The 25,987-nt window shown below is 52.1% G+C and overlaps 1 protein-coding gene across 4 annotated transcripts in view; it reads right to left on the bottom strand.

Moving 5' to 3' along the window:
- Positions 1-25,987, bottom strand: part of LOC101532959 (E3 ubiquitin-protein ligase RNF185) — a 107,339-nt gene that overhangs the window by 4,835 nt on the left and 76,517 nt on the right. For 3 of the 4 annotated variants that reach the window (XM_058656886.1, XM_058656887.1, XM_058656888.1), the window contains 13 exons: positions 14,394-14,529; positions 13,435-13,544; positions 12,673-12,861; positions 11,072-11,177; positions 10,546-10,742; positions 7,120-7,306; positions 6,209-6,295; positions 5,540-5,671; positions 5,245-5,301; positions 4,231-4,296; positions 3,190-3,364; positions 2,510-2,565; positions 56-213 (listed from right to left, as the gene is read on the bottom strand). In XM_058656886.1, coding sequence (XP_058512869.1) covers positions 56-213; positions 2,510-2,565; positions 3,190-3,364; positions 4,231-4,296; positions 5,245-5,301; positions 5,540-5,671; positions 6,209-6,295; positions 7,120-7,306; positions 10,546-10,742; positions 11,072-11,177; positions 12,673-12,861; positions 13,435-13,544; positions 14,394-14,529 — 1,656 coding nt within the window. Of the gene's footprint in view, positions 1-55; positions 214-2,509; positions 2,566-3,189; positions 3,365-4,230; positions 4,297-5,244; positions 5,302-5,539; positions 5,672-6,208; positions 6,296-7,119; positions 7,307-10,545; positions 10,743-11,071; positions 11,178-12,672; positions 12,862-13,434; positions 13,545-14,393; positions 14,530-24,082; positions 24,568-25,987 lie in introns of those variants that run through there. The other variant, XM_058656889.1, reaches the window with a different exon arrangement.

The raw sequence follows: 25,987 nt of genomic DNA, 5'->3' as shown, positions 1-25,987 counted from the left end.
TGGGACAAATAAAACAGATATTCCGAGAGGTGAAAGAAAGGGACAGGATACAGACCTGCTCTCGGGCTCCAGTTTGCAGCAGATGGCAGCCAGGGGGAAGAAGGCTGGGGGGCAGTCTGTAGGGACAAACTTCTCCCAGAAAAGCTTCACGTTGAGGCCAAAGTCCAGTGTGCGGGGCAGGCAGTCGGGATCTGCGTACACCTGCCCAATGATCTGCAGGGGGAGGAGACACTTTCAGGAGGGAACTTGGGGGATCCAGCACAGAAAGCCATGGATATAGGGTAGTGGAGCGGATGCTGGAGTGTGCACGGAAAAGGGTGGGCAGCAGAGAGAGTAAGAGCAAGAGTCATAGGCTAAGATGGCAGGTGAGATGCAGTGCCTGGCTTTAATTTCTCTGGCTCCTGAGCTTTCTTGAGCTTGAGCTTTCTGTGAATGCAGAATGTGGGGGATGCAATGGTGGTGATTCCAGTATTTGGGTTCCTGCCACCCACAGGAGAGAATGGGGTTGAGTTTCTGGCTTCTAACTTCAGCAGACATAGCCCTGGCCACTGCAAGCACATGGGAAGGAAAGAACCAGAGGATGGCAGCTCTCCAGATGTCTGTCTGTCTCCCTGCCTCCCCAAATCATTCAATTAATTAATTTAGGGGCCAATGTTGTGGTGCTGCAAGTTAAGCGGCCACCTGCGGTGCCAGCTTCCCGTGCATTCCGGCTGCTCCTCTCCTGATCTAGCTCCCTGCTAATGCACCTGGGAAGGCAGTGGAAGATGACCCAAGTGTTGGAGGGTCCCTGTGACTCATGTGGCTGGAGTTCCAAGTCCCTGTCTTCAGCCTGGCCCAATCCCGGGGCTGTTACAAAGCCATTTTGGGGGTGGGGGAAGGAGTGAAAAAACAGATGGAGGATCTCTTTGTTCCTCCAGTTGTGTCTCATGAAATAAATCTTTTTAAAAATTAATGAGAAAGGGCCCAGCGGCTAAAGTCCTCGCTTTGAACGCCCCAGGATCCCATATGGGCGCTGGTTCTAATCCCGGCAGCTCCACTTCCCATCCAGCTCCCTGCTTGTGGCCTGGGAAAGCAGTTGAGGACGGCCCAAAGCTTTGGGACCCTGCACCCGCGTGGGAGACCCGGAAGAGGTTCCAGGTTCCTGGCTTCAGATCGGTGCGCACCGGCCCGTTGCGGCTCACTTGGGGAGTGAATCATCAGATGGAAGATCTTCCTCTCTGTCTCTCCTCCTCTCTGTATATCTGACTTTGTAATAAAATAAATAAATCTTTAAAAAAAAATTAATGAGAAAAAGAAAGTTTCCAATTAGCACCTGAGGCTGGCACTCCCTGCCCTGCCTGGGTCCCCCTCTGGCTGCGTCCTCCAGAACAGTTAAGCTGACAAGGCAGGCACTAGGTCTGGTTCGTGGACAACACCCTTTGCACCAGTCTAGTGCTTTCTACATAGTAGCTGTTCAGTTAATAACTATTCCACAAACGACAATTTTCCTGGGACCAACACAATGGCTCAACTGGCCAATTCTCCACTTCCCATCCAGCTCCCTGCCTGTGGCCTAGGAAATACGTGGAGGATGGCCCAAAGCCTTGGGACCCTGCACCCAGGCAGGAGAACTGGGTTTGGATCGGTTCCGCGCCGGCCACTGTGGCAGTGAACCAGTGGATGGAAGGTCTGGCTTCCTCTCTGTGCCCCTTTCAAATAAAAAAAAATCTTAAATAAAACAAAACAAAACATGCCCCCTTCTTCTTAGCAGATACAAGAGAAGAAAGAAAGAAACTGAAACATTTGTCCCACCCACCTGCCTCCATACTCGACCTTCCCCACCCTAACCGGAGACCCAAATGGGCTTGCATCCTTCTCAACTGTTGAAACAATATTCAAAATAATATTTAAAAAAATTAAACGTAAAAATCCTTTCTTTCAATATTCTAACCACTCCTTTTCCTCTTCTTTCTCTTAGAGCATGTGTTTGGAGGAATTACTGAAGCCTCAGGGTGTGTGTGTGTGTGTTAGATGAATGCCTGGCTGACCAGTTGCTAATCTATTGATAGGAATCTTTCCACTCTACCCTGTGGTGTCCAACACTTCCTGTAATGGCTACTTCTACTTCCTGGGCTTCAGGTGGGGGGCATCAGCAGGGTCTGGGGAAAAGGGTACAGAGGGGACCAGGGAAGGTCCGCAGCTGGCCTAGGAGCTGGATGGACAGCCACGTGAACAGTCCCTTGCCTGTCTGTTGGCATTCCGAGGTTCATCCGCCTTTTACTCAGAGCAAGCCACCTTCCTTGCAGACTGTTTTCTCGTTGGAAATAAAAAAGATTTGCTCTGCTCTATCTTTCTCATGTGACCAATAAGACCCCACTGTGGTGAAGCCATAAAGACATGGCATGAAATGGCATTCTCTCTGCCCGTGCCACATTCATGGCAGTGGCAAGACGCCTGGTTCTCTGGTTCTGGGGTTGGACAGAGCTGCCAAGCCTGTCATCTGGGGCAGGGTCTTTGTGCTTGAGCTCACCTCGCAGAGAACGATTCCAAAAGAGAAGACGTCCACTGTTTCGTCGTAGCTCTTTCCTTGGGAAACCCAGAGAACAGGCAGTTATATTTATGTCCCTTAGCAATGCCCTGCACTAAAGGCTGCCTGGATCAGGTAGCTCTTCCCAAACCGCCTTTCCCCAACTGGCCTGCCTTGGAGAGACCTTGCAATTTGTAAGCCAAAACTACATGACAAGTGAATCCTTGGCCACAGTGGGGCTCTTCCACGCTTCTCTGTGCTGTGTGCAGTAAACCAATGAACATCTCTGGATTTCAGATCCGTCCTCCCCTCAAAAATGAATGAATGAACAAACAAACCACTAAATAAATTCAGGACACATACCCTGGGTCAGATCAGATCATTTCTGAGGCTTCTGCCCTAACCCTGTTTCCAGAACTCATTGTCATCACTTCTGACTGGCTTGAGCATTGTCCACCAGGGGGCAGCACATGTCAATTCTCAGCATGGAGACTAGCACAGAAGCGAACAGCAACAGCTTAGCCCTGCGGCACAGAAGCCACAGCCGGACTCACCCTAAGCCCTGGATGGGATCCTGACCAGTTCCCGGACTGCCTGAGCTTGGAGGAGTAGCACGTCTGAGGCCTGGTGTGGCAACATGTGACAAGCATCCGGCCCTGAGCTCTGGGCCTGCCAGGACTCACCATTGAGCATCTCGGGGGCCATCCAGTAGGGGTTTCCCACCACTGTGTAGCGCTTCTTGCGGTCATTCTTGCGCAGGGTCCGCTTCTTCGTGGCGGCCTTCTCCACTGTGGGCCTTTTCCTCTCTTCCACTATGAGCCGCGACAGCCCAAAGTCTGCCACCACCACGGTCTTGTCCTGGGTAGCACAGGCAGCTAGAGTCAGGACCTGGTGGGGACATTCTCAAACCTGATCCTGGGGGTGGGGGGTGGGGGAGACCCCGAGAAGGGGAGGACAAGGTCACAGGGAGCCTCGGTTGGGGGAGTGAAGTTGGGCATTTGAGGTTCTAACAGTCAAGTGTCTGCATACAGCAGGTGCCCAGCCCATTGGTGTGGAACTCCGAAGTGGGACTGGAGATCGTGTCAGTGTGTGTGTGTGTGTATTCTCTGTTTTGTCTTGTTCCTTAAAGATTTGAGTCATTGGCTAGAACGAAGATACAGAGGAAAAGTTAAGGTGGCCACACTCAGTCAGAGGGACCTGGGGGACAAAAACTCTTTGAAGAGCCATGGGGGCAGAGGCGAGGAGGTTGCCATGTGGAAAGGGGTTGTGATTTTATCTGGTATGTGTACAGAGGCAAGAGCCTGTGGGAAGCCACCCAGATGGTGAGTCAGCAGGAGAAAGAAAACTGTACAGCCATGTCTGAGAGGCAGTGGGAGAAGGCTGGCCTCCCATGAGTGCCTGAGAATTTACTCCTTCTGTGGCCTTGGGCTGTGTCTTCAGGTGAGGTCAGCAAACAGCTGCTTCTGGTTTGTGATGTGGAGTGTGATGGGGGCAAAACCAGAGGTTGGTACATAGTTAAGGAAACTTCTGAAGTGTTTCTGCCCACCTAGTGACAGGAGGTGTCTGTCTGGCTCTGAGAACTTACAGACTTAACGTGGGTATTGGAAGTAGCAGGAGGGGTAAGGGGAGAACTCCTGGGTTAACATCTCTGGCCTGGACGCTGCAGAGGACAGTCACCCTCCTTACGGGCAGGGTCAGATCAAGACCTGGAATGCTGGACATACCAACTTGATGAGGCAGTTGTGCGAGTTCAGATCCCGGTGGATGATGCACATGGAGTGCAGATAGGCCTGTAAGCAGAAATATGAGTCAAGGGCCCAGTAAGCCCACCAGACCTTGACCTTCCTCTTCCTCCTCTCCCTTGGTCCCCCTCATCACTGGACTTCCCTTCCCACCCTGCTGGAAGATCCTGCCCAATCTTTTGCTTAGCAACCATGGGCCCTGGTGGCTGGTGTGTAAGTTTTCACTGTTCTCTAAAAGTCTCCCGCTCCACTGGGCACTTGACTCAGATCTAGGCCTGCATGGGCAGTGGGTGCCCTCCCCACCAGTTTCCTACCCTGGGTGGGGATAGATGCCAAGAAGTGTTGCCAGCACGTCACTCAGCAAACACTCTACCTGCTCCTTTTCACTGTCACACCATTGGAATGCCTGGTAAGTGACACCACCATTCTCCCAGGCCCCTCCCTTTACTGCCTTTCCCTCCCCGATTGCCAGCTGCCCTGTTCTGACTCCCGCTGGTCATGCCCCGACTCATGTGCGAGCACATGCATGGCTCTGGTCACGCAAACTTTCTTGCTGAGAACTCTTCCACATTTGTCCTGGCTTTCTAAATATAGTCCAGACTCCTCGGCTGGGGACACAGGGACTAACCTTAACCCTGAGGCACTCTGTTCCAGCAGTGTGGCGGTCGGGTTGACCTGCACAGGATTCCAGCTCTATCCCTCTCTAGTCTGGGCTTCCTGCCTGGGAACCAGGGTTGTTGTGAGGAAGAAACTGGCTCAGTACAGAAAGCCCTTGGTCAGCTGTCTGGATGGGATCGGTTTGTTTCCTGGGTGACATAGCTCATCTCTTTCTTTCTCCTCCCAGGTCGCGGTTGCTGTCATCAGCTCAAGCCTGGGGCCTTTCTGCCCAGCATCTTAGATCTAATTGCTGCCCGTCCTCCAGGGCTAGGCTGGGAGTCACGTCCCCCACCCATCTCTGGCTCCCTAGGTGGAGGTGAGGTGATGAGTGGGACTCACCATTCCGGAGGCGATGCCTTTGGCAAATCTGACCTTCTGCTGCCAGGGGAACGGGTCCTGAAGGGAGGGGAATGCCTGTCACAGGCTGCTGGGTTTCGTTTTCCCCCTGCTTCACCATGTAGTCCAGACCGCATGGGAATTCAGTCCTTCCCAGCACAGTCCTTTTGGGACACCGCAGGGTCCCTCTGGCCTTCAAGGCTCTGGGGGCAGAGCAGTGGTACCCCCAGTATCTTCTCCCTCCCACCCCCACCAACAACCTACCAGGTCCTGGGTGACCACATGCTTGTGTACTTACCACACTGCGTAGGAAGTCCTTCAGTGTGCCCCCCTCGATGTACTCAGTCAGCAGGTTCAGCTTCTTGTCTTTGTACAACACACCAATGAACTTGAGCACATTGGGGTGGTCCAGGCTGCGCATCACTTTCACCTGTGGGTGGTGGAAGCCAAGCAGGGTTGGCGGGGGTTAACCCAGCACGTCTCCCTCAGGGAATGTGGCTTCACTGGTGTCAGCTGCCCTCCTGCCATCCTAGCCGTGGGATGTGGCCAGTACTAAGGTCACACAGAGCACAGATCACCCCCTACACACGGATGGCCTCGCAGTCCTCATCCTGGCAACCATGCTTATCTAGGATTAGAGCGGGGCCCAGTGTTCTGGTGGTTGGTGATGATGCTGAGTTGTGCTACCATAGCTACCACCTCCAAACCTGAACACTACATCTTATGATCTGGGGGTTCCTCGTGCCCAGTTTCGGTGATCTTTAGTATTTGTTCACTGAATATATAACTAGGCTGTGATCTAGAAGAAGGGTAGGGATGATGCTCCTCCAGTTCTCTCCTCTGCCTAGCTGCTCAGGGCGCTCAGTCCAAACCCGAGTCTCCTCCTGCCTGCCCACCCGAGACCTTGATTTCTGAGCACTGCCCTCTCTCTTCCCATGACCACCCTGCCCCCTCCTTGTCTCCCTACCTCGGTCAGAAAAGTCTTCTGTGTCTCCTCATCACATCGGATCAACTCCTTCATCACCATCACTTTGCCGGTGGCTTTGTGTGTGACCTACGGGGAGGGCAACCATGAGTGAAGCAGAGCCGGGGACATAGCCCTGGAGAACTGTGTGAGATGGCCTATGCCATCTCCGCCCTTGGAGGCCATGCTGAGCCAGAGGAGGCAGAGGAGGAGGAGGAGGAGGAGGGGGAAGACGGAGCTGGTGAGTATAAGATGCACAGCCCGGGGCAGCAGGGAACTCAGAGAAGCATATCCGTTCTTCCCGGAGAGCTGGGCATGCATGGGGGTGATGGCAGGGGGAGGAGGAAGAGTAGGAGGGCTGGTGAGAACCCATAGGAGGGACGTGGGGAGGGGACACTGCCAAGCCAAGCAGGGCTCTCTGGTCATCTGGTACAGGAGGTGAGTCCCTTGGGTGAACAGAAGTCTGGGGACAGGAGGGTCCATGCCGCAGGCATGCACCAGGGAGCTAGGTGAATTCTCCAGCTGCACAAGCTGAGAAACACTGCTTACCTGACCCCCCCTCCCAGGTCTCAGCACAGGAGGAGGAGAAAGAGGAGGAGGAAGAGGAGGAAGAGAGAAAGAGAGAGGTTAGTCCTGGAGAGGTCCTTCTCCAGGGGGGTGGGAGCCACTCCCCTGTGTGCTCAGGGCACCGAGGCCTGCACCTTACACTGACTGACTGGTGGCAGGAGGGCCATTGGCGTGCCTCACCCCCAACCTGGGTCTCAAAGGGCCACCAGCTTGGTGTAATAGCGGTGGCCTGGAGGTCCTACAGAGTATGGGGTGAGGCCACCCACAGGATGAGAGCGGGGGTGATGTAGGGGGAGGGGCAGAAAAGCAAAGCTACCGCCATCATGGCCGCAGCTGCCCATGCTCACCTTGATGGCCTGCCCAAAGAAGCCCTTGCCCAGGACTTCCCCGTGAATCAGGTCACACGGCCGGAAGATCTGCTGGGAGCAGCTGCTGGAACAGCGCAGGGACTCAGAGCGGCTGATGTCCCGGCTCAGCAGCAGGGGCTCCTTTGGTGAGCTGGGGCCGGGAGACTTGGAGATGCTGTTACTGCGCCTGAGGGTGAGGAGAGAGGGGTGTGAGAATTGGTGGTCTGCAGGCACCTGCCAGGGGTACCTGTCCCTTCTGACTTCTGGGATTTGGATGCTGTTGCTGGGGGATGAGGCAAGTTTGCTTAATGACTGACATGCTGTTTGGGGATGCTAGGCACCAGGGGTTTATTTAAGCCTCACAACATCTTCAAAACGGGAACTTGGCATATTTCCCATGTGGAGAACACGTTAGATGTTACCACCCACTCAGAATGCTTGTGGGTGGATGGTAAAACCATCATCTCCCGCATCTCTCTGAATCAGGTACAAACCGGGTTAAAGATGGGAAAGCAGCAGACATGGTCCAGGGCTTGGACCTCTGCACCCACATGGGAGACCCAAAGAAGCTCCTGGCTCCCGGCTGTGGACTGGCTCAGCTCTGGCCATTGAGGCAATTTGGGGAGTGAACCAGTAGACAGAAGATTTCTTTCTCTCCATCTCTTTCTCTTTCTCTCTGTAAATCTTTCAAATAAAATAAATAAATCTTTAAAAGAAAATTTAAAGATCCCTGACTTTGGCTCTAGCTTCCTGCTAACACAAACCCTGGGAGGCAGCGGTAATGGTGCAAGTTAAGAAGGGTTCCATCTCCCACGTGGAGGACCTGGCTTGAGTTCCTGGTTCCTGGCTTTGGTGCTGGCCCAGCCCTAGCTATTGTAGGCTTTCAGGGAGCGAACTGACACAGAGGAACATTATTTCTCTTTCTCTCAAATAAACAGATTGGAAACAAAATTTTTTCAAGGAGCAAATTGGATTTTGGATGCTAAGTTGCACATCTTGGTGCCTCCTCCTATTTCCTGAATTTTTTTAAAAAAAGATTTATTTTTATTGGAAAATCAGATATACAGAGAGGAAGACCTTCTGTCTGCTGATTCACTCCCCAGGTGGCCTCAATGGCCAGAGCTGAGCTGATCCGAAGTCAGGAGCCAGGAACCTCTTCCAGGTCTCCCACGTGGGTGCAGGGTCCCAAGGCTTTGGGTTGTCCTGGACTGTTTTCCCAGGCCACAGCAGGGAGCTGGATGGGAAGCAGAGCAGTTAGGATACGATGGAATCCGGGTGCATTTAAGGTGACAACTTTAGACACTAAGCTACTACACTGGGCCCTATTTCCTGAATTTTAAGATGTGCATTTATTATTGTTTTTTTTTAATAGCAAGAAGGCCACTATATTTTTCAAAAGTAGCCAGTAATAATAAATTGGCTGATCACTGCTACTTGGGCATGGTGAAGACAAGATAAGAAGGGTGTGAACCTATGACCCTGCTGGCTTCCGTCTGTGCTGGGCTCTTGTTCGACTTGGGCTCCCTGTGGAAGATGTAACTGGCTGGCTCTTGGTCTGTCCGGCCCTGCAGGCTTGCTCAGCCTCGCTCTGACTCCTGCCGCCTGTGCCACCAGAGCACACCCGTCAATCTCTCCCCTCCTCCTGAGAGATGGTCCTCCAGGTATCTGAGCAGTACTCTGGCCACTTCCACGGGGTCTCTTGTTGCAGGACTGACTCCACTGACTGACTCCACTGGCTGAGCGGTGGCCAGGAGTGACAACGGGAGTTTCTTGTGGAGAAGGCTGTTTCCGACCAACACCAGCTGAAGATGCCTGACGGCACATGGGTGCCAGTTCATGTCCCAGCTGCTTCACTCCCTCCTAGCTTCCTGCTTGTGTCCTGGAAAAGCAATCGAGGAAGGCCCAAAGCCTTGGGACATTGCACCTGCGTGGGAGACCCAGAAGTTGTTCCTGGCTCCTGGCTTCAGATCAGTGCAGCTCCAGCTGTTGCAGCCATTTGGGAAGTGAACCAGTGGTTCTGTCTTTCCTTCTCTCTGTAAATCTGATCTGCACTTCCAATTAAAATAAGTGAAGCTTTAAAAATAAATAAATAAATAAATAAATAAAGTGCCCGAACTTAAGTCTTAAAAAAAAGAGAGAGATGGCAGTCCGCAGAAACAGAAGAACAGTAAACTTCCTTCAGGACTAGGGAGGGGAGCTTTCTCTGGTCCTCCCTTGGTTCCAACTTTGGATCCCCACTCTCTCTGGCAATGACCATCAGGATTGCTCAAAACAAACAAACAAACCAACAAACAATCTAGAATAGATAGAGAACAACAAGGAAAGCTTAGAATCAGACAGGAAACGGTCAGCGTGGATTCACTTATACCTTACTAGGTGGGACACAAAGATTAGTTACTCCTCACTGGGGTATTGAAGATTTCTCTGCACACCCCTCCTAAAACTGTTCTGCACCTAAACTGTTGACATATGTCTCGTTAGAGTTATAAGCCAGTCTAAACTACCTGAAAAAAAAGCCAGGTTCAGCAAAATTATGCTTCAACACAATAAACTGTTAAATACTATAATGAAAATAGATACAAGACAGCTGAATAGTAATCTATAGTCATTTTAAGGTGTATAGAACCTGGTTGTATATAAACTAAAATTGAAATGTCAATGAAGAAGTCACAGGATGTGGTTAAGAACTTGCACTTTTTTTTTTTAACATATTGGTTACTCAATACTACGTCAATTAATTCCATAACGTTATAAATTGTTGCTGATGTTATATTGGGGCTTTTAATTGAATGGGATGATACTCTGCCGGCTCTACCATCAGACCAGAGATGGTCTTCCCAACAAGCCGTTGAACTTATCTGGACAATAAGACGCTGGACTCTATGCTTGGTATATGCTTGCAATGAAAGAATCTCAACTGAACTTGAACTGTGGTAATGCAACAAGGTGGAGGAATCCACCATGGGGGGAGGGGTTTGAGGAGGGGTGGGGGGAATCCCAGTACCTATAAAACTGTGTCACATAATGCAATGTAATTAATAATAAAAAAAAGAGAGAGAGAGAGAGAGATGAATGAAGCTGTCCAACTCCTCACACATGCATACTCTATTCTGCCTGGCGCTGACAGGCTCCATGCTGCCTCTACACGTCCTGCTGCCCTGCAGGCTCCGGCATCATTGCCTCCTGGCTAACTCAGGAGCTCGGTGGATGGAGCCGGATCCTCTGGTTTCTAAGGTAGCCTGCCACAGAGCTGGGCCTGCACAGACCCTGGCTACAAACTGGGATTCCCCATAGGGACAGCTGAGGCAGTCCAGCTCCCAACAGCCTGGCCAGCTTCTTCCCTCCCGACTCTGCTGGCCTCCAAAAGGCAGCAGCTTAGCTTCACTGGGGAACACATAGGGGGGCACCCCGGGGCTGAGGTGGTACCTCAGGGAGCGTCTCCTCAGCGTCCCCTCCAGGTTCTCCTTGGTGTCCAGGGTGCTAAGTGTGTGGGAGTGTCTGGCACTCTGCATGTGGGGAGAGAGCCGGGCGTCCAGACGCAGCTGGTCTAGGCGCTGAGAGACCGGGTCATGTTCAACCAGCAGCTGAAGTGTCTGGCTCGTCTGGCTGATCGCATCTTCCACCTTTTGGCCAAGAACACAGCTAAGGCCAGCTCCTCCAGCAGGCTGCCCTGGCCCAAGCCACCCACCGCCAATCTGGATGATCCAAGCACAACGTGGCCCATGGTGGCCTTCAGCGGCCACTGGCATCCTGTCACCTCCCCCATCTGTCAGGTCATTCCCTCCCTGGGAACCTGCTGTGCTGACACAGAGGGTCACCAGTGGTCACGGGCTCAGGGCCAAGATGAAGAGATGTGGGTGGAGTTGGGGTGGGAAGAGATGAAGGCCATAGACTGATCTCACTGTGGGTCTCACGTCCCATTCCCACCAGATAGGCTGGCCACACATCCTACCTCCTTGACGTGGAGAGTGCGGACCGGGGTCCCATTGATCTCCAGGATGCGGTCCCCAGGGTGGATGGCATTGCGGTTATTAGGACTGATGTTCATCCGGTTGACCCTAGAATAGAAAGGGCAAAGGCATTGTTCCCCCAAATCAGCCTGACTGGTTCTGCTTATGGAGTGTAGCTCACAAGGCTCCAAGCCCCTGCTGGCCACACAAGTGGTCACGCCACAGAACGGGGCAGTAACCTTCCCCAGGATGCTCTCAGGCAAAGGCTTCACTGCTTACCCTGTGGCCTAAATCACAAACTTGGGACCTCCACTTCCCCACTTGCAGTTCCCCTCATCCCTCTTCTCTCCCTTTCTCCCCCTGCCCCTACCCATCCCTGAGAATCCTGCTGGTTCTCCATCACCATGCTTACCAAGATCTCTAACTTGGATCACCACAATTGCCTTCTAACCCGCTTCTACATGTCTAGGCGTTCCCTTCTCCCATCCAACCTGCACTCCTGTGCTCCTTCTAAAACAGACTAACCTTCATGCATCCCCTCGCCACCTAAACTCCTCAATGGATTGTTTAAGATCTTCACATCCCAGGCTCTCCATGCCTAAGGGCCTTTTTCGGGTTACTTCTAACCACCCAACCTACACTAGACCCACCAGACTCCCACCACTGGAGGCATGCTTCTCCTTCTGCCCTGAACATAACCACCGCCCCTCTTACCTCCTCCCTGCTGTCCCCAACACTGGTACCTCTCACCTCGACTACAACCGCCAGCCTAGGATTTAGCACACAATGGGTGCACACTCAGTATTCACGGGGTAAGCACCTGCTGACAGGTGCCATCAAGACTGGCATAAGATGGACCCAGGCTTTTTGACGGTGGACTCCGATTTCTCCTCCTTTCTCCATTCATTAACTCAATCAACCAAATAGAAAAGCAACCAACAAAACCTGCTGATGCCAGTTGCTGTTCCAGATTCTTGGGCATGTTATGCCGAACAAGGCAAACTAGTCTACTTAATCAAGCCAGATCACTTTAAAGGGCAAACATGCTTTGAGGCCTGACTCTTAGAAGGTGAGCACCTCTGGCCTTCAGTGTCAGGTAGGAAGTAGACCAGGCAGAGAGGACAGTGATCACCAAGGCCCAGGTTGGGTTACAACACAGTGGGCTCTGGTAGGTAGAAAGATGTTAGAGGAGGCTACAGGTCACCATACATTAGACTTGGGGGGTTCTAAGTCCCCTAGGGCCCATCTGTGGACTCTGCTCAAGGACCTCTGTTTTGGGGCTGACACTGGAGTAGACGTTAATCCTCCCTCTGCCTGCAGCATCAGCATCCTATGTGGGTGCTGGTTCGAGTCCCGACTGTTCCACTTCCCAGCCAGTTCCCTGTTAATGTGCTAGGGAAGCAAGTGAGACTGGCTCAAAGCTTTGGGTCCCTGCACCCATGTAGGAGAACTGGAAGAAGCTCTTGGATTCTGGCTGTTGTAGCCATTGGGAGTGAACCAGCAGATGGAAGATCTCTCTCTACCTTTCCAATAAAAATAAATAAATCCTAAGGAAAAAAAAGAGAGAGAGCGAGCCCTGCTTCAGGGTTCTCAAAATACTCACTCTTTGACTTGCACGGTGGTGGCATAGTTGGAGCAGGCACTCTCCACAGACACGGAGAAACCCCGCTTGCCCTCGGTGGTGGCTGGCATGGAGATAAGTGTGACGGAGTAGGGCAGCTGGTCCTGCACGGATTCTGTGGATAGCTTCTCGAACATGGGTGCCAGGACCACCTCGTTGTGGCACTTCCCGCTGAGGAGGGGACACAGAGGGGGTTGAGATTTTGCAGCCTCAAATAAAAGCCTCCTCCAGTCCCAACCCCGCCCCCCACCACCACCGCGAGGCTGCTGACAACAGTTCTGTTGGTCTCATGAACCCCTTCCTGGTCATGTTCCTAGCCTCCTGAGAGTGTAGCAAGCGGTGGGCTGGGAAGAACTGGCCTTTCACTTGGCTTTGGACTAAGAGTGAGAACTGTGCTGCCCGAGCTCCTATGCTGTCCCTAGGACCCAGGCCGATTCCTGTTTAGACGGGGGGCAGTTGGATGGGGCAGCTGGGTGAACACTAGGGAGTCTCTGCCTTTCACGATCTAGACTTGTTCCCGAGTCTTCCCAACTATGCCTTCCCTCTGGGAGGCTTGCAGGGCGCAGGAGGGCATGGCAGGCAAAGAAGACAGAGAGAGTAACTCTTCTGCTCATGGGTTACAGGGCTGGCTAAGAGCACGTTTGTCACAAGGATTCAGAGCTCTGATGGCAGGTCTTTCTCTCTGGTTTATGGTACCTGCTGGCCACTCCCATGGGGAAGGACGCACACAGGATCCCCTTTTACCAGTAGAGGGTGGCATGCTGCACCAGGGCGTATGCGTCCCCATCCTCGATGATCACCTTGCAGCTCATACAGGCAAAGCACTCTGGGTGGTACTTGAATTCCCCAGCCACCTGTGAGTCAGAAGAGGGAAGGCAGTGAATTATTGCTGCTCCTGGAGTGAGAGTGGGTCGAGGGTGGACGACCTTTAACCAAGGATCTACTTCTGGGACCAGCAAGATGGCTCAACTTGCTAATCCTCCACCTGCAAGCGCTGGTATCCCACTTGGGTGCTGGTTTGAGTCCTGACTGCTCCATTTCCTATCCAGCTCCCTGCTTATGGCCTGGGAGAGCAGTAGGAGGGTGGATCAAAGCTTTGGAACTCCACGCCCATGTGGGAGACCCAAAGGAAGCTCCTGGCTCCTGGCTTTGGGTCAGCACATCTCCAGCTGTTGGCAGCCATTTAGCGAGTGAACCAGAGGATGGTAGATTTTTGTCTCTTTTTCTCTCTGTAAATCTGCCTTTCCAATAAAAACAAATCTATCTTCAGCTAAACCTACCCTCTCACACTATGCCCCTGAGCTTTCAAACAAATGTCAGACTGCAATGCATACATACAGACATACATTTATTCTGGTCTTAGCTACATGAAGGTTCACAGTCCCTCCTCAGCAGTTATGATTATGCTTAAAGCCCTTCGCCTGTCTACAGAACATACTAGGAGGAGGCAGAGTCACTCCGCAAGCCCACTCCACTGAACACATCAATGTGTCGTCCTCTTTTAGGGTCCTTCTATTCTGCTGTGCTGTCTACTGCCCGCCTGTGCGTCCACGCTCAGCATCAGACTGTCAGAATGGGTCAAAATACAGGGAGAGGTATTGTAAAGATCAAAATATGAATGACCACGAGGAACCCTAGGGACACCCACGAGAACCCCACTCTTGCAGGGGGCCAACAGGGGAGAGACAGAGGGACTTGCTCACCATGACAGGCCCTGTCATCAGCAGGGAGCACCCGTGGCAGAACTCCCCAAACTTGGCCCAGTAGTCCTTGTGGCAGTAGAGCTTCCCATCCTTCTCATAGTACCAGTTGGTGAGGGAATCTTGGCATTCGGAACACCTGTGAGGACAAGAACGGGATTCCTCCTGGGTGCCTGGAGCCGGGGGCCAGGGCACGCCCGACTCCTGCAAATGACACTGAAATAGAGCCCACTCTGAAGGACAGGACTCAGAGGAGAGTAGTTACAGCTTGGTGTCATTTTCTTTAAAGATGTCAGTGCAGGGCCTGGCATGGTGGCCTAGAGGCTAAAGTCCTTGCCTTGAACACCCCGGGATCCCACACAGGTGCCAGTTCTAATCCTGGTAACCCCACTTCCCATCCAGCTCCCTGCTTGTGGCCTGGGAAAGCAGTCAAGCATGTTCCAAAGTCTTGGGATCCTGCATCCGTGTAGGAGACCCAGAAGAGGTTCCAAGATTCTAACTTAGGATTGGCTCAGTTCCGGCTGTTGTGGTCACTTGGGGAGTGAATCATTGGATGGAAGACTTCCTCTCTTTTCCTCTCTGTATATCTGACTTTGCAATAAAGATAAAAAATAAATCTTAACAAAAAAAAAAAAAAAAAAAGATGTCAGTTCAGAATGAACAAGGCCCCCAGAAACCAGCTCTGTGATGTCTGCCTCATTGGATAGACTACTGTTTCTTTTTCTTTCTTTTTTTTTTTTTTTTAAATTGGAAAGCTGGATATACAGAGAGGAGGAGAGACAGAGAGGAAGATCTTCCATCCGATGATTCACTCCCCAAGTGAGCCGCAACGGGCCGATGCGCGCCGATCCGAAGCTGGGAACCAGGAACCTCTTCCAGGTCTCCCATGCGGGTGCAGGGTCCCAATGCATTGGGCCATCCTCAACTGCTTTCCCAGGCCACAAGCAGGGAGCTGGATGGGAAGTGGAGCTGCCGGGATTAGAACCGGCGCCCATATGGGATCCCGGGGCGTTCAAGGCGAGGACTTTAGCCGCTAGGCCATGCCACCGGGCCCGACTACTGTTTCTTAACCTCTTAGGGCCTTGAGGCCCTTTGAATATCTTTTATTATTATTATTATTATTATTATTATTATTATTATTATTATTAAATTTCAAAGTCAGACATACAGAGAGGAAGAGAAACAGAGAGGAAGATCTTCCATCCACTGATTCACTCCCCAATTGGCCGCAACAGCTGAAGCTGCTGTGCCAATCTGAAGCCAGGAGCCAGGATCCTCTTCCAGGTCTCCCAAGACGGTGCAAGATCCCAAGGCTTTGGGCTGTCCTTGAATGCCTTCCCAAGCCTCAAGTAGGGAGCTGGAAGGAAAGTGGAGCAGTGGGGATACAAACCAGTGCCTACATGGGAATTCCAGCATGTGCAAGGCGACTTCAGCCACTAGGCTACTGTGCTGGGCCTGTTCTATGAATATCATTACTCTCTTCCCCAAAAAATGCACACAATAGAGTCAGTGCATCTCATTTAGGTGTGCGGAGTGCAGGCATTATGGGTCCCCACAGACATATTTATGCCATCCCTTCTCCTACCCAATTAAGGACCTCCAGATCCTTTGAAATCTTCCCATCTGGGGCGGGGCTGTGGAGTAGTGGGTTAAATTGGCACCACTGCCACCGCTGCCAACACCGCTTCACATCCCAGCTGCCTCATTTCCGATCCAGCTCCCTGCTAATGCACCTGGGGAAAGCAGCGGAAGATGGCCCATGTGCTTGGGCTATGAACCCATGTGGGAGACCGGGCTTCCATGTGGCCTAGCCAACAGCATTACTGATGTGGTATTCCGGACAGAAACAGATTAAGCACAAAGAAACTCATCAGGCAAGCGCAGAATGTGGTCATTCCGTAAGATAACTCAGCCCACAGTCTTCCACAAAGTTAATGTCATAGGTGGGTGAGGGGAGCACAGATTCCCTCACCTCCAGATTTATTTGTTATTTTCTCATTTGAGGAAAGGCAGAGTGACAAAGAGAAGACAGACTTGAACTATGGTTATGCAACAAGGTGGAGGACTCCACCATGGTGGGAGGGTTTGGGGAGGAGTGGGGAGAATCCAAGCACCTGTGAAACTGTGTCACATAATACAATGTAATTAATGAATTAATAATAAAAAAAAAAGGGAAAAAAAAAAAAGAGAAGACAGACGGAGAAGTCTTGCTTCCTACTTGTGGCCTGGGAAAACAATTGAGGACAGCCAAAAATTTTGGGACTCTGCACCTGTGTGGGGGACCCGGAAGAAGCTCCTGACTTCAGATCGGCTCAGCTCCAGCCATTGCGGCTGCTTGGAGAGTGAACCATCAGACAGAAGATCTTCCTCTCTGTCTCTCTTCCTCTCTGTATATCTGCCTTTCCAATAAAAATAAATAAAATCTTTAAAAAAAGAAAGTACAGTAGGCAGGACTCGAATTGGTACTCTTATGCAATGCCTGTACCGCAGGCACAAGCTTAATAGACTATGCCATGGTGTCAGCCCCAGACCACAGTTTTAAAAAGCCTAGAGACAGTGGCTAAATATGATGCCTCAACCTTGAACTAAGCATTAGGGTAAAAAAAGGAAATAGCCATTAAGTGATATTTTTTCTTAGAACTGAGAAACTACATACATGTTAGATTATACTGTGAAATGATTGCTGATTTTCTTACAACTGATTTTGATGATCCTTTATTTACAATTCCTAGGAGAAACATAGTTAAAATACATAAAGATGGAAGTCAAGATGCATGTGACAGAATTCTAAAACAGTTCAGCAAAATAAATAAGCGGTGAGGGATGACATAAAGTTAGTAACATAATCAATCCAGGTGAAGGGTACATGGGTGTTGTTGGATCCACTCTTCTAACTTTTCTGCCTTTAAAATTTTTCAAAAGAAAACAACAAGCGAGAAAAACTCAAATTGCCACAGCACCCGGTGAGATGTCACTGTGAGATACACGGGTTCCTTCTCTCTCATTACTTGTCTGCAAAGGTCCACCAGCTTGCTGGGTCAAGTGTGTGCTCAGGCTGTCAGCACACACCCCTCCTCCTTCCTTCTGAGCTTTCCAGCAGGCCCGGAGCCCCGGCACCCTCTTTCCTTCTAGTTAATACCCCCTCTTCTTGTGGCCAAGGCCGTGCATCTCCCAGGCTGGCCACGTCCTTGCCTCCGAGAGGCACAGTTGGAGCTGCCTCTTGGCTTGAATCCTGCCACTTGGTGATTATGTCATCTTTGGCAAGATCCTGCACTTTTCTGACCCGGTTTCCTCACCTGTACAATGGTCTGTTGCGAGAAATGAAACAATATGTATTGACAGTATAGGCAGCTCATGTAGCAGGAACGTAATAAATGCTCATAATCATACAAATGCCACGAGCTGTGTAGCTTTACACGGTTCCTCTCAGTAACTGACAGCCCTGGACTACAAAGGATCACTGTGAGCACTGAATAAGTTCATGGATGAGAACGTCTTTTGCCGGGGCAGTATATTACTATAATAATAAATTGCTAGGCAGTGTAGATGTTAAGAGAGAGACACCAAGTTCTCTAGCCCATCTTCTCAGACAGTACAAAGAGCTGAAGAAGACACAAAACACGGCAAGCTGAGAGGCTAGAGTGAGCATGTCAATTCTGAGCATAGCAAGAGGCACAGGTGAGAGACAGGAACAGGCTGAAGTGGCTGAGGCATGAGGTCTAGAGAGGGCAGGACCCTGAGAATCCATCTATGCTTCCCGGAGAACTCAACAACTCATTCCTATTCGTCCGACGGATACTGAGTGATGGGGTCTTGAGGGCTGGGTAGGGTGAGAAGGGTACGGCTATGAAGCGTCAATCATGCACTGGGGATAATGAGACCAGTGCAGGTAAAGGTGCAGACACTGTTCTCGGCACCTAGTTCAAACCCCTGGAATACAAGTTGCACTCTGGATGAAACCTGCATTGAGAGATGGATCTGGGGTCAAGTTGTTGGGTGCTGTACACCCTTGCACAAGCCCCTTTCCGTTTCTACGCTAAGTCACCCCCACCATGCAAAATGAGAGGCTAGATGACACCCTAGATCCCACCGTTCTGTGCAGCTGAACAAGTACAAATCACAGCACCCCTACTCTTACTATCTGAAGGATGTGGGGCTGGCCCCCTCTTTGCCTGCCGTTTGCGAAATGGCAATGTCATTACCCACTTTCCTGCTGTGGCTCTGAGTGAGTGTAAGGCACCCAGCAGAGCGCCGGGGCCAGGAGGCTCGCTTCCTTCTAGCCTCCTACCTTCTGATGCGGTGTCTGAGTAAGCATGTTCACTACCCAGTGTGGTCCCAGAGGACAGAGGTGGTACCCCATGTACTGCTGGCTGACTTGGCCCGTGTCTCCAAATAGGAAAATCACAGAAACAGCAAGAACCGGCAAGCCTGGGTGAGAAGACAAGTGTTCTGTGGTTCCTGGTCACCACATCCCAGCTTCTGGAGAGCAGTAGTAAAGTTGGTGCAGACGTCGTTGTCTGCACCGACCACTGCAGGCCTGGGCTCCGTGACGCCTTCACAATGGTATGTACGCTGCAGGGCATGGGAGCACCAGAACACACCCTCCTTTCTATTGCCAATATCCTGCTTTTGTTCACTGCAAGTAGCCCTGGCCAGGCCCAAGAAGGGGAGCGGGGAGAGAAACGAGTACAGGCATGCAGGAGACAGCCGTGTCGAGACGGCCGTACCGGCCTGTTTGGGAAGAACACTCGGCCGGGGAGTGGCATTATCCACACACACGTGTATCTGAGTCAAGGGATGCCTTTGGGGGGCTTGGCCAGCCCTGTATGTGGCCAGAGCTGCAGCCGCAGATGCCTCTGAGGAACAAGAAGGACAAAACAAGAGGGATGGCTGTGTGTCCTCAGGTCACTGGAGAAGCTGTCAAGACAGGTTTTGGCATTCTAGCTGAGCCACTTAACAGTGACTGTTGCTTGGATACCAACTATATTCCAGGCACCGTGTCAGCTGTCTTATCTTTAATCTGACCATAAACACGTAAGGTAGTAAGTTTACTCTAGTTTTCAAGACCAGAAGATTGAAAAAGCAGAATCCTAGGTTAAGTTGCTTGCAAAGCTGCTCAAATCTAAATGATGGAAACTCTGGACGTAAGAATGGGTGGTGAGGAAGCCATCTCCACTGCCTACATCCCTGGAGGGACACAGCACCTCGGCTGTGAGGAGGCTTCTCATCTGTGAAATTCAGGAAGCCAGGACACCTGACGGCAGAAGGCAAAGTTCTTTCAGGTGCAACCGCTCAGCCATGTTTCTCCTTTAACTTCCAGACAGAGAATTACACAGCACAGTTCACTCTTCCCCTTCCCTGTCACTCGTTCTACAGCACTGTCCCCTGATGGTCTGTTCCTTTAATAATTCAGAACATGTTGTACAAATGGAAGGTACCACTCTACAACAACAACGCCTACGCCCCCCCCTCAAGATTCTCAGAGGCCATGGCTACTGAATGTTCTTCTCCAGGTCAAGGAGGGGGGTTCTTCCCCACTCCAAGCTTTAGATTTTTTCAGTTTCCAGTGAAAGCTAAAATCCATCTGCTCAGGCTGTTGGCCCGATGGCATGACTGCCTACTGGAGGGCACACCTGCTGGGAGGCAGTAGAGCTGGCCTCCCAAGAGGCTCAGCCCAGGTGTTCTGGGCTCATCCCCTGGAAGCCATGGAGACTGTGGCCTGCAGACAACCTCCCAGACTCCTCTTCCCTGAGCGCCTACATAGAGGCAAAGAGGACAGAACCCTGGTGATCCCCCTGAGCTCAGATCAAACGGGTCCGTTGGGGTTCACGGAGAGATTCTCACAGACAACCTCCATTGTTCACCTGTCACCTCAGCCAGGGACTTGGTGACTCTGAACCTGTACACAATTAATGGCAAAATCTGATGGGTTTGGAAGAATTAAATCATGCACTCATGATTCAAAGGATGGCTGGCTCCCAGGGGGGAAGACCAGCCCGAATTCCTTTTCTGTCCTCCCTGACTTGACTTTGCCTTCCAGGCCTGTGCAAAACTGCCCTGTTAGTTGGTACAGAACCCAAGTGAGTTAGTAGAGAAGGACTGTCCTAAACGGGTCCATTTATTTTATCAATTAGAAGTCAATACACTCTAGGGCCCAGCGCAGTAGCCTAGCGGCTAAAGTCCTTGCGTTGAACACGCCGGGATCCCATATGGGCACCAGTTCTAATCCTGGCAGCTCTGCTTCCCATCCAGCTCCCTGCTTGTGGCCTGGGAAAGCAATCGGGACCCTGCACCTGTGTGGGAGACCTGGAAGAGGCTCCTGGCTCCTGGCTTCAGATTGGTGCAGCAGCTCCAGCCTTTGTGGTCACTTGGGGAGTGAATCATTGGACAGAAGATTATCCTCTCTGTTTCTTTTCCTCTCTGTATATCTGACTTTGCAATAAAAATAAATAAATCTTTAAAAAAAATAATTCAATTCATTCTAGCAGATTTCTGTCCCTGGGGATGTAGACTGTGCAGTCATCATGGGTGAGAATAAGCAGGCAAGGCTTCCCGCTGGGACAAGCCAGATGAGGCCTGCCCCGACGCACACCTTAGTTCTTTTCAGATCAGATGTTTACAGGTGAATCTGCCACCTCACAGGCCTGAGGGAAGTGGCCATGGCCACAGTGGATTTATACCAGTTTTCCGGTGGCAGTGCGGGCTACATGTTCAACCTCAGCCTCGCCTGGTGTGAATGCCCAGATGTACCATAGCTTCTTCTACTTCTCACCCTCTTCCATAGCCTAGGCGCGCCAGGGCTGGGATGAACTGCCCCGCTCCAGGGCCCTAAAGGATGAATGTGAGAGGGACCTAGGGACTCCCTGGCTCACCACAGCCCCGCCTTTTAACCATCTAAGATCCCTTGATTATTACTGCACCTCCTTGTAGATCCTGCAGATTCAAACAGCTTGTCAATGAAGCTGTAATTATTACAGAATCTGTTGTTATCCTATTTAAAAAAAAAATCACCCAACAGATAATGAGCCTCCCTGATCAGCAAGAAATAAATGTTACCAGAGTGTGTTGACTCAGTTCCAACCCAAAGCCGGGAAGGCTGGAGTTTCAAGTCATTCGAGGCTAGTCATGCTGCAGTTAAAGATAGGGCTTCCGTTCTTGGGGGGGGGGGTGGCGGGGCTGGGGGAGGAGGGGAGAGCTTCAGTGCCCCCGAGGATGAGGACCAGATTGTTTAGGTTTCAGATGAGAAGAAAAGCATCCCAGAGGACCCAAGGTGGCTGCCAAGGGCCATCGCTAGAGCCGGGCAGGACTAAGAATATTTTTTTTCTCTCTTTAAACATGGGCTGTTTTAAAGTACAAAGATGCACTTGTTTCCCTTCTGAGATGATGCGTAAAAACCAAGCTCAGTCAATCAGGGCATGTGACGAAAGCCATTCCCTCATTTGCCTTTGTGTGTGTATGTGTGTGTTTGTAAATTTCAACTTGAGGTGTTTTCTTCCTTGGGAATGCATCTGTGATCTCGTGCCGCCCCCACATGTCAATGGCAGGGGCAGCGGAAAGGGGACAGTGCAGAGGGACTCTCCTGCAGAGGAGCATGGCTTGTTGGGCAGGGGTGTGTCGGGCACAGAAATTACATTCATTACTCCCTGGTCCCTCTTCCCTCCCTCACACGGTCACGCCTGATCATGTCCCCGTGGAATCTGGTTGCGTCACTTTTCCTTACAACCACAGCTCCAGAACTCCTGTGTGGACTTTCTACTCTCTCTCCCAAGGGCCTGGGGCTCAAAGACTTCATTTGTTTCACGGAATCTGGCGAGCGCCCCTCCACTCCACCCCATTCAGTAGCCCTGACAGTCTCCAGTGGGAGGCCACTGAGGCCCCAGAGATGGCACAGGCACCTGGTCAGGCAGGGGACAAGGCGCCAGCAGTGTAAGTGGCTCTTTTTTTTTTTTCTTTTTCCCTTGGGACTAGCCAGTGATTCAGACCAATGCCTGGGAGACTACAGGTCTGGGTGGTCCCTTCCCTGCGGCACGGAGCCCCTAGGGCCTACGGCTTAGGCTATCTCATCAGAAGGGCCTTTAGGAATGTGGCCTCATACTTGGGGGAGGGGAGAAGGGACTAAGACTAAGTCAACCAGTCAGTAGCCCCCAGACTCCAGCTGGGCAAACAGAGCTAATGGGGGGTGAGGGTGAGGAGGTCACCAGGTTCACCAGAGGGGCTGGGGCACAAAGAGAGGAAAGATGGCAGGATCAGGAGTGGCGATGCTGGTGGCCTGGCAAGATTGAGAGTTCAGTGGCTACCATACTCTACCCACCCCCGGCCCCATCCCCACCCAAAAAGGTTGTGTGCTGTCCTCAGAAGATTAAAAGGGGATACAGTGTGGCTGGATCCTTAAAGGAATAACCCTTTCCCACAAGCTGCCTGTCCCAGAAATAAGAGAAACAGGAATTGAGAACCTGAACCAGGGGGAGGCATGGTGATGGGGGCACACTGCTTCAACACCTGGCATCTTGACCCCACGTGGTTAAAACCTCCCTCCCTCCACTGGCTCTTCAGTCAACTGTCCCCATTTCTGCTCTCAGTTCAGAAATGAAAACCAAACCAGAGAAGAAACATTCTGGGGGAAGGGAAGGTGCAACCCCCTCCCTGTTCCCTGCCGAGTGATGAGAGAAAACTCAAAGAGTCAGGCCAGGGAGACCTCACGTGTTGGTTCTGTTGAAACCGGTTGCCTATCTGTAAAATGGGGATCTATAATCTCTCTAGGCTGTGGAGAGATTAAAGGATAAAATGCCTGGCCGAGTCAGCAGCATGGACGCCCGCTCCCTTCCCTGCTCTCAGTTCAGAGGCTTTCCCACCACTCATCAGGAGCCAGCCATTCCCAGAAACCACATGGTATTCTTTTTTTTTTTTTGCCCAGGGCTGGCCACCTGAGCAGGCATCCCAGTAGCAGCAATGGAGAGCTGTGCTGGGCGACCTCTGAGCTGGTGGAGGTGGCCCTTGGGACGACAGACTGCTCCCAAAGAATAACTATAAGCTCCACCCCAGAAGGGGACCCAGAGGGCCAGAAACCCCCTGGGGCAGGTGAGCAAAGAAAGCCAGGTCACAGGTGGGAAGTTCCAGTACTTCCCGCAGACAGACAACCCCACCCCCTCTCCCAGCACCTCAACCACACTCTGATAATGTCTTGGGACTCACAAGCGCTGCCCCCCTTAAACATCCCAAACATGCTCACCTGGGAGCCCAGAAACCCTTTAGGGTCAGAAGCTAAGGTGCCTGCCATTAAGAGAACATTGATAGGAGACCTACTGTGTACCAGGCGACCCACACCCAGGTCTTCCACGGTTTGGCAGAACCTGCCCGTCCTGCTTGTTGGGACAAATTCCTGGGCAGGCGGCATGGCCCGCAGGTAAGTAAGAGCTGGTAGGAGGGCGCCTTACTTGTGTTCTGCCGCCCCGCCCCCCAAAAGCAGTAACAGCAAGAACACACAACGTTGGGGTGCATCTTTTGGAGGGCCCTCCAGATGTGCCTGGGGAGGGGAGAAGAGTCACCCATACCCCTCACCTCACTGTTTTCCAGGACCTAGTTGGGGAGCCTGTCCCAGGCCTGATGTGCCTGGTAGAACTGCTTGGCTGAGGGGGAGAGGTGAAGGGTGAGAGGCAGATTCCAGGAGACGGGGAGAGAGAGCAGCAACTCACCGAAAGGGGTCCCTGGAGGTGAAGTACGCGGGGACAGACAAGTAACTCCCCATCTTCTTCCCGCACCAGACACACAGGCTCAGCTGCAAACCCGTCTGGGAGTGCCTCGGCCAGGCTGCAGGCGGCCACCATGACAGGCCCAGCAGGGCTCCTCGACACCTCTAGCTGTGGGTGGGCGGGCAGGCAGGCAGGCAGGCTGCCGGGAGCTCACCTCTCCCTCCGGAGCCAGAGGAGCGAGAGGACTCCAGGCCACTCGCTCCCCGGCAGATTCTTGCAGGGGCTCATGGCTGGCCCCGGCTCCTGCCCGTTTGTTTCTTGGCAGCTCCGGCCGGCTCCTCCGCCACCCAGGGACTGCGGGAGAACCACCTCTCTGCGGAGGCTACCCCCACACACAAACACACACAGAGGCGTTCTTAGGCTGAGGCTGGTGACTAGCTAAGAAAGAGGCACTGCTGTCAAGTTAGCCTTCTTCTCAGTCCCACCCCTGAATGAGGGAGGGAGGGAGGGAGGAAGAGGAGGGGCTCCTCGCGGAACCGAGGTGTGTGGTTGGAGCAGCTGTTAGGAAATAGACCTTGCAGGCAAAGGGGTGGAGCTGGGCCGGAGCAAGGCTGCAGGCAGGCGCCACAGACAATAACTGGGGCCCGGACTGCTGGCTTGTCCATCGCCCCCGCCCCAGGCTGGGCTCCGGAGCAGGGCAGGCAAGAGAGGCAGAGAGCACCTGATTCCCAACATCCCCAGCCTGAGGAGCCGCCTAGGGCAGTAACTGCTCAGATGTGCAGAAGCACAGATACCAGCTCCAGGCACAGCCACACACCCCCAACTCAAAGGCATGGGATGTCTGATAGGAGAGAGCCAGGTGCAGAGACCCGTCCCCAAAGATGCCACCTGGCATCTGCCGTGCCTAGGCGGCTCTGCTCGTCACCTCCCTCCGCTCCCAAGAGCTGGCCGTTTGTGGCTGCCACTAATGAGCTGCAGCTGAGGATACAAGGTTACATGGAAATGTGCTAGACTACTACTCCCATCTCCATGTGGGAAAGACTGCAGGCAGAGAGATCATGTAAGTCATGCCAGAGTCAAAAAGTTGCTCAGTGGCAGGGCCAGAACTGATTTATTATTAATTTATTTTCATTTTATTGCAAAGGATCTTCAACCTTCTGGTTCATAGATGATAGCTGTGGATCAGCTTGAAGCCAGGAGCCAGGAAGTCAGGCTGAGTCTCCCCCATGGGTAGCAAGGACTCAAGGTAACTTGACCATCACCTGCAGCCTCCCAGGATGCACATTAGCAGGAAGCTGGATTGGAAGTGAAGGTGCTAGGGCTGGAACCAGGCACTCCGATTGAGATGCTGGTGTGCCATGGGGACGACTAAACTGCTACACCAGATGCTTGCCTCCTAGGGCTGGAGTTTAAATGTAGGATCGCATGACTCCAGAGCTACAGCTTCAAAGTTTTCGTCTACAAACAGAATGGAGCCTAGGTTGCCCCCACCCCTTTTAAAAAAGATTTACTTATTTTTATTGGAAAGGCAGATCTACAGAGAGAGAGAGATTCACAGAGGAAGATTTTCCATCTGCTGATTCACTCCCCAAGCGGTCGCAATGGCCGGAGCTGAGCCAATCTGAGGCCAGGAGTTTCCTCCGGGTCTCCCACACGGGTGCAGGGTCCCATGGTTTTTGGGCTGTCCTCAACTGCTTTCCCAGGCCACAGGCAGGAAGCTGGATGGGAAGTGGAGCAGCAGGGATTAGAACCAGCACCCATATGGGCTCCTGACATGTGCAAGGTGAGGAATTCAGCCACTAGGCCACAGCGCCAGGCCCAGATGGAAGCCCGCTCAAGGAACCCTGGCTGTGAGGAAGGCCGAGTCGGCGCCTACCACGAAAAAGTGCCGCATCTCCTTGCCTGCAG

Source organism: Ochotona princeps, chromosome 29 (genome assembly GCF_030435755.1).
Source record: "Ochotona princeps isolate mOchPri1 chromosome 29, mOchPri1.hap1, whole genome shotgun sequence".
Classification (NCBI taxonomy): domain Eukaryota; kingdom Metazoa; phylum Chordata; class Mammalia; order Lagomorpha; family Ochotonidae; genus Ochotona; species Ochotona princeps.
This window is presented reverse-complemented; position numbering and strand designations above follow the sequence as displayed.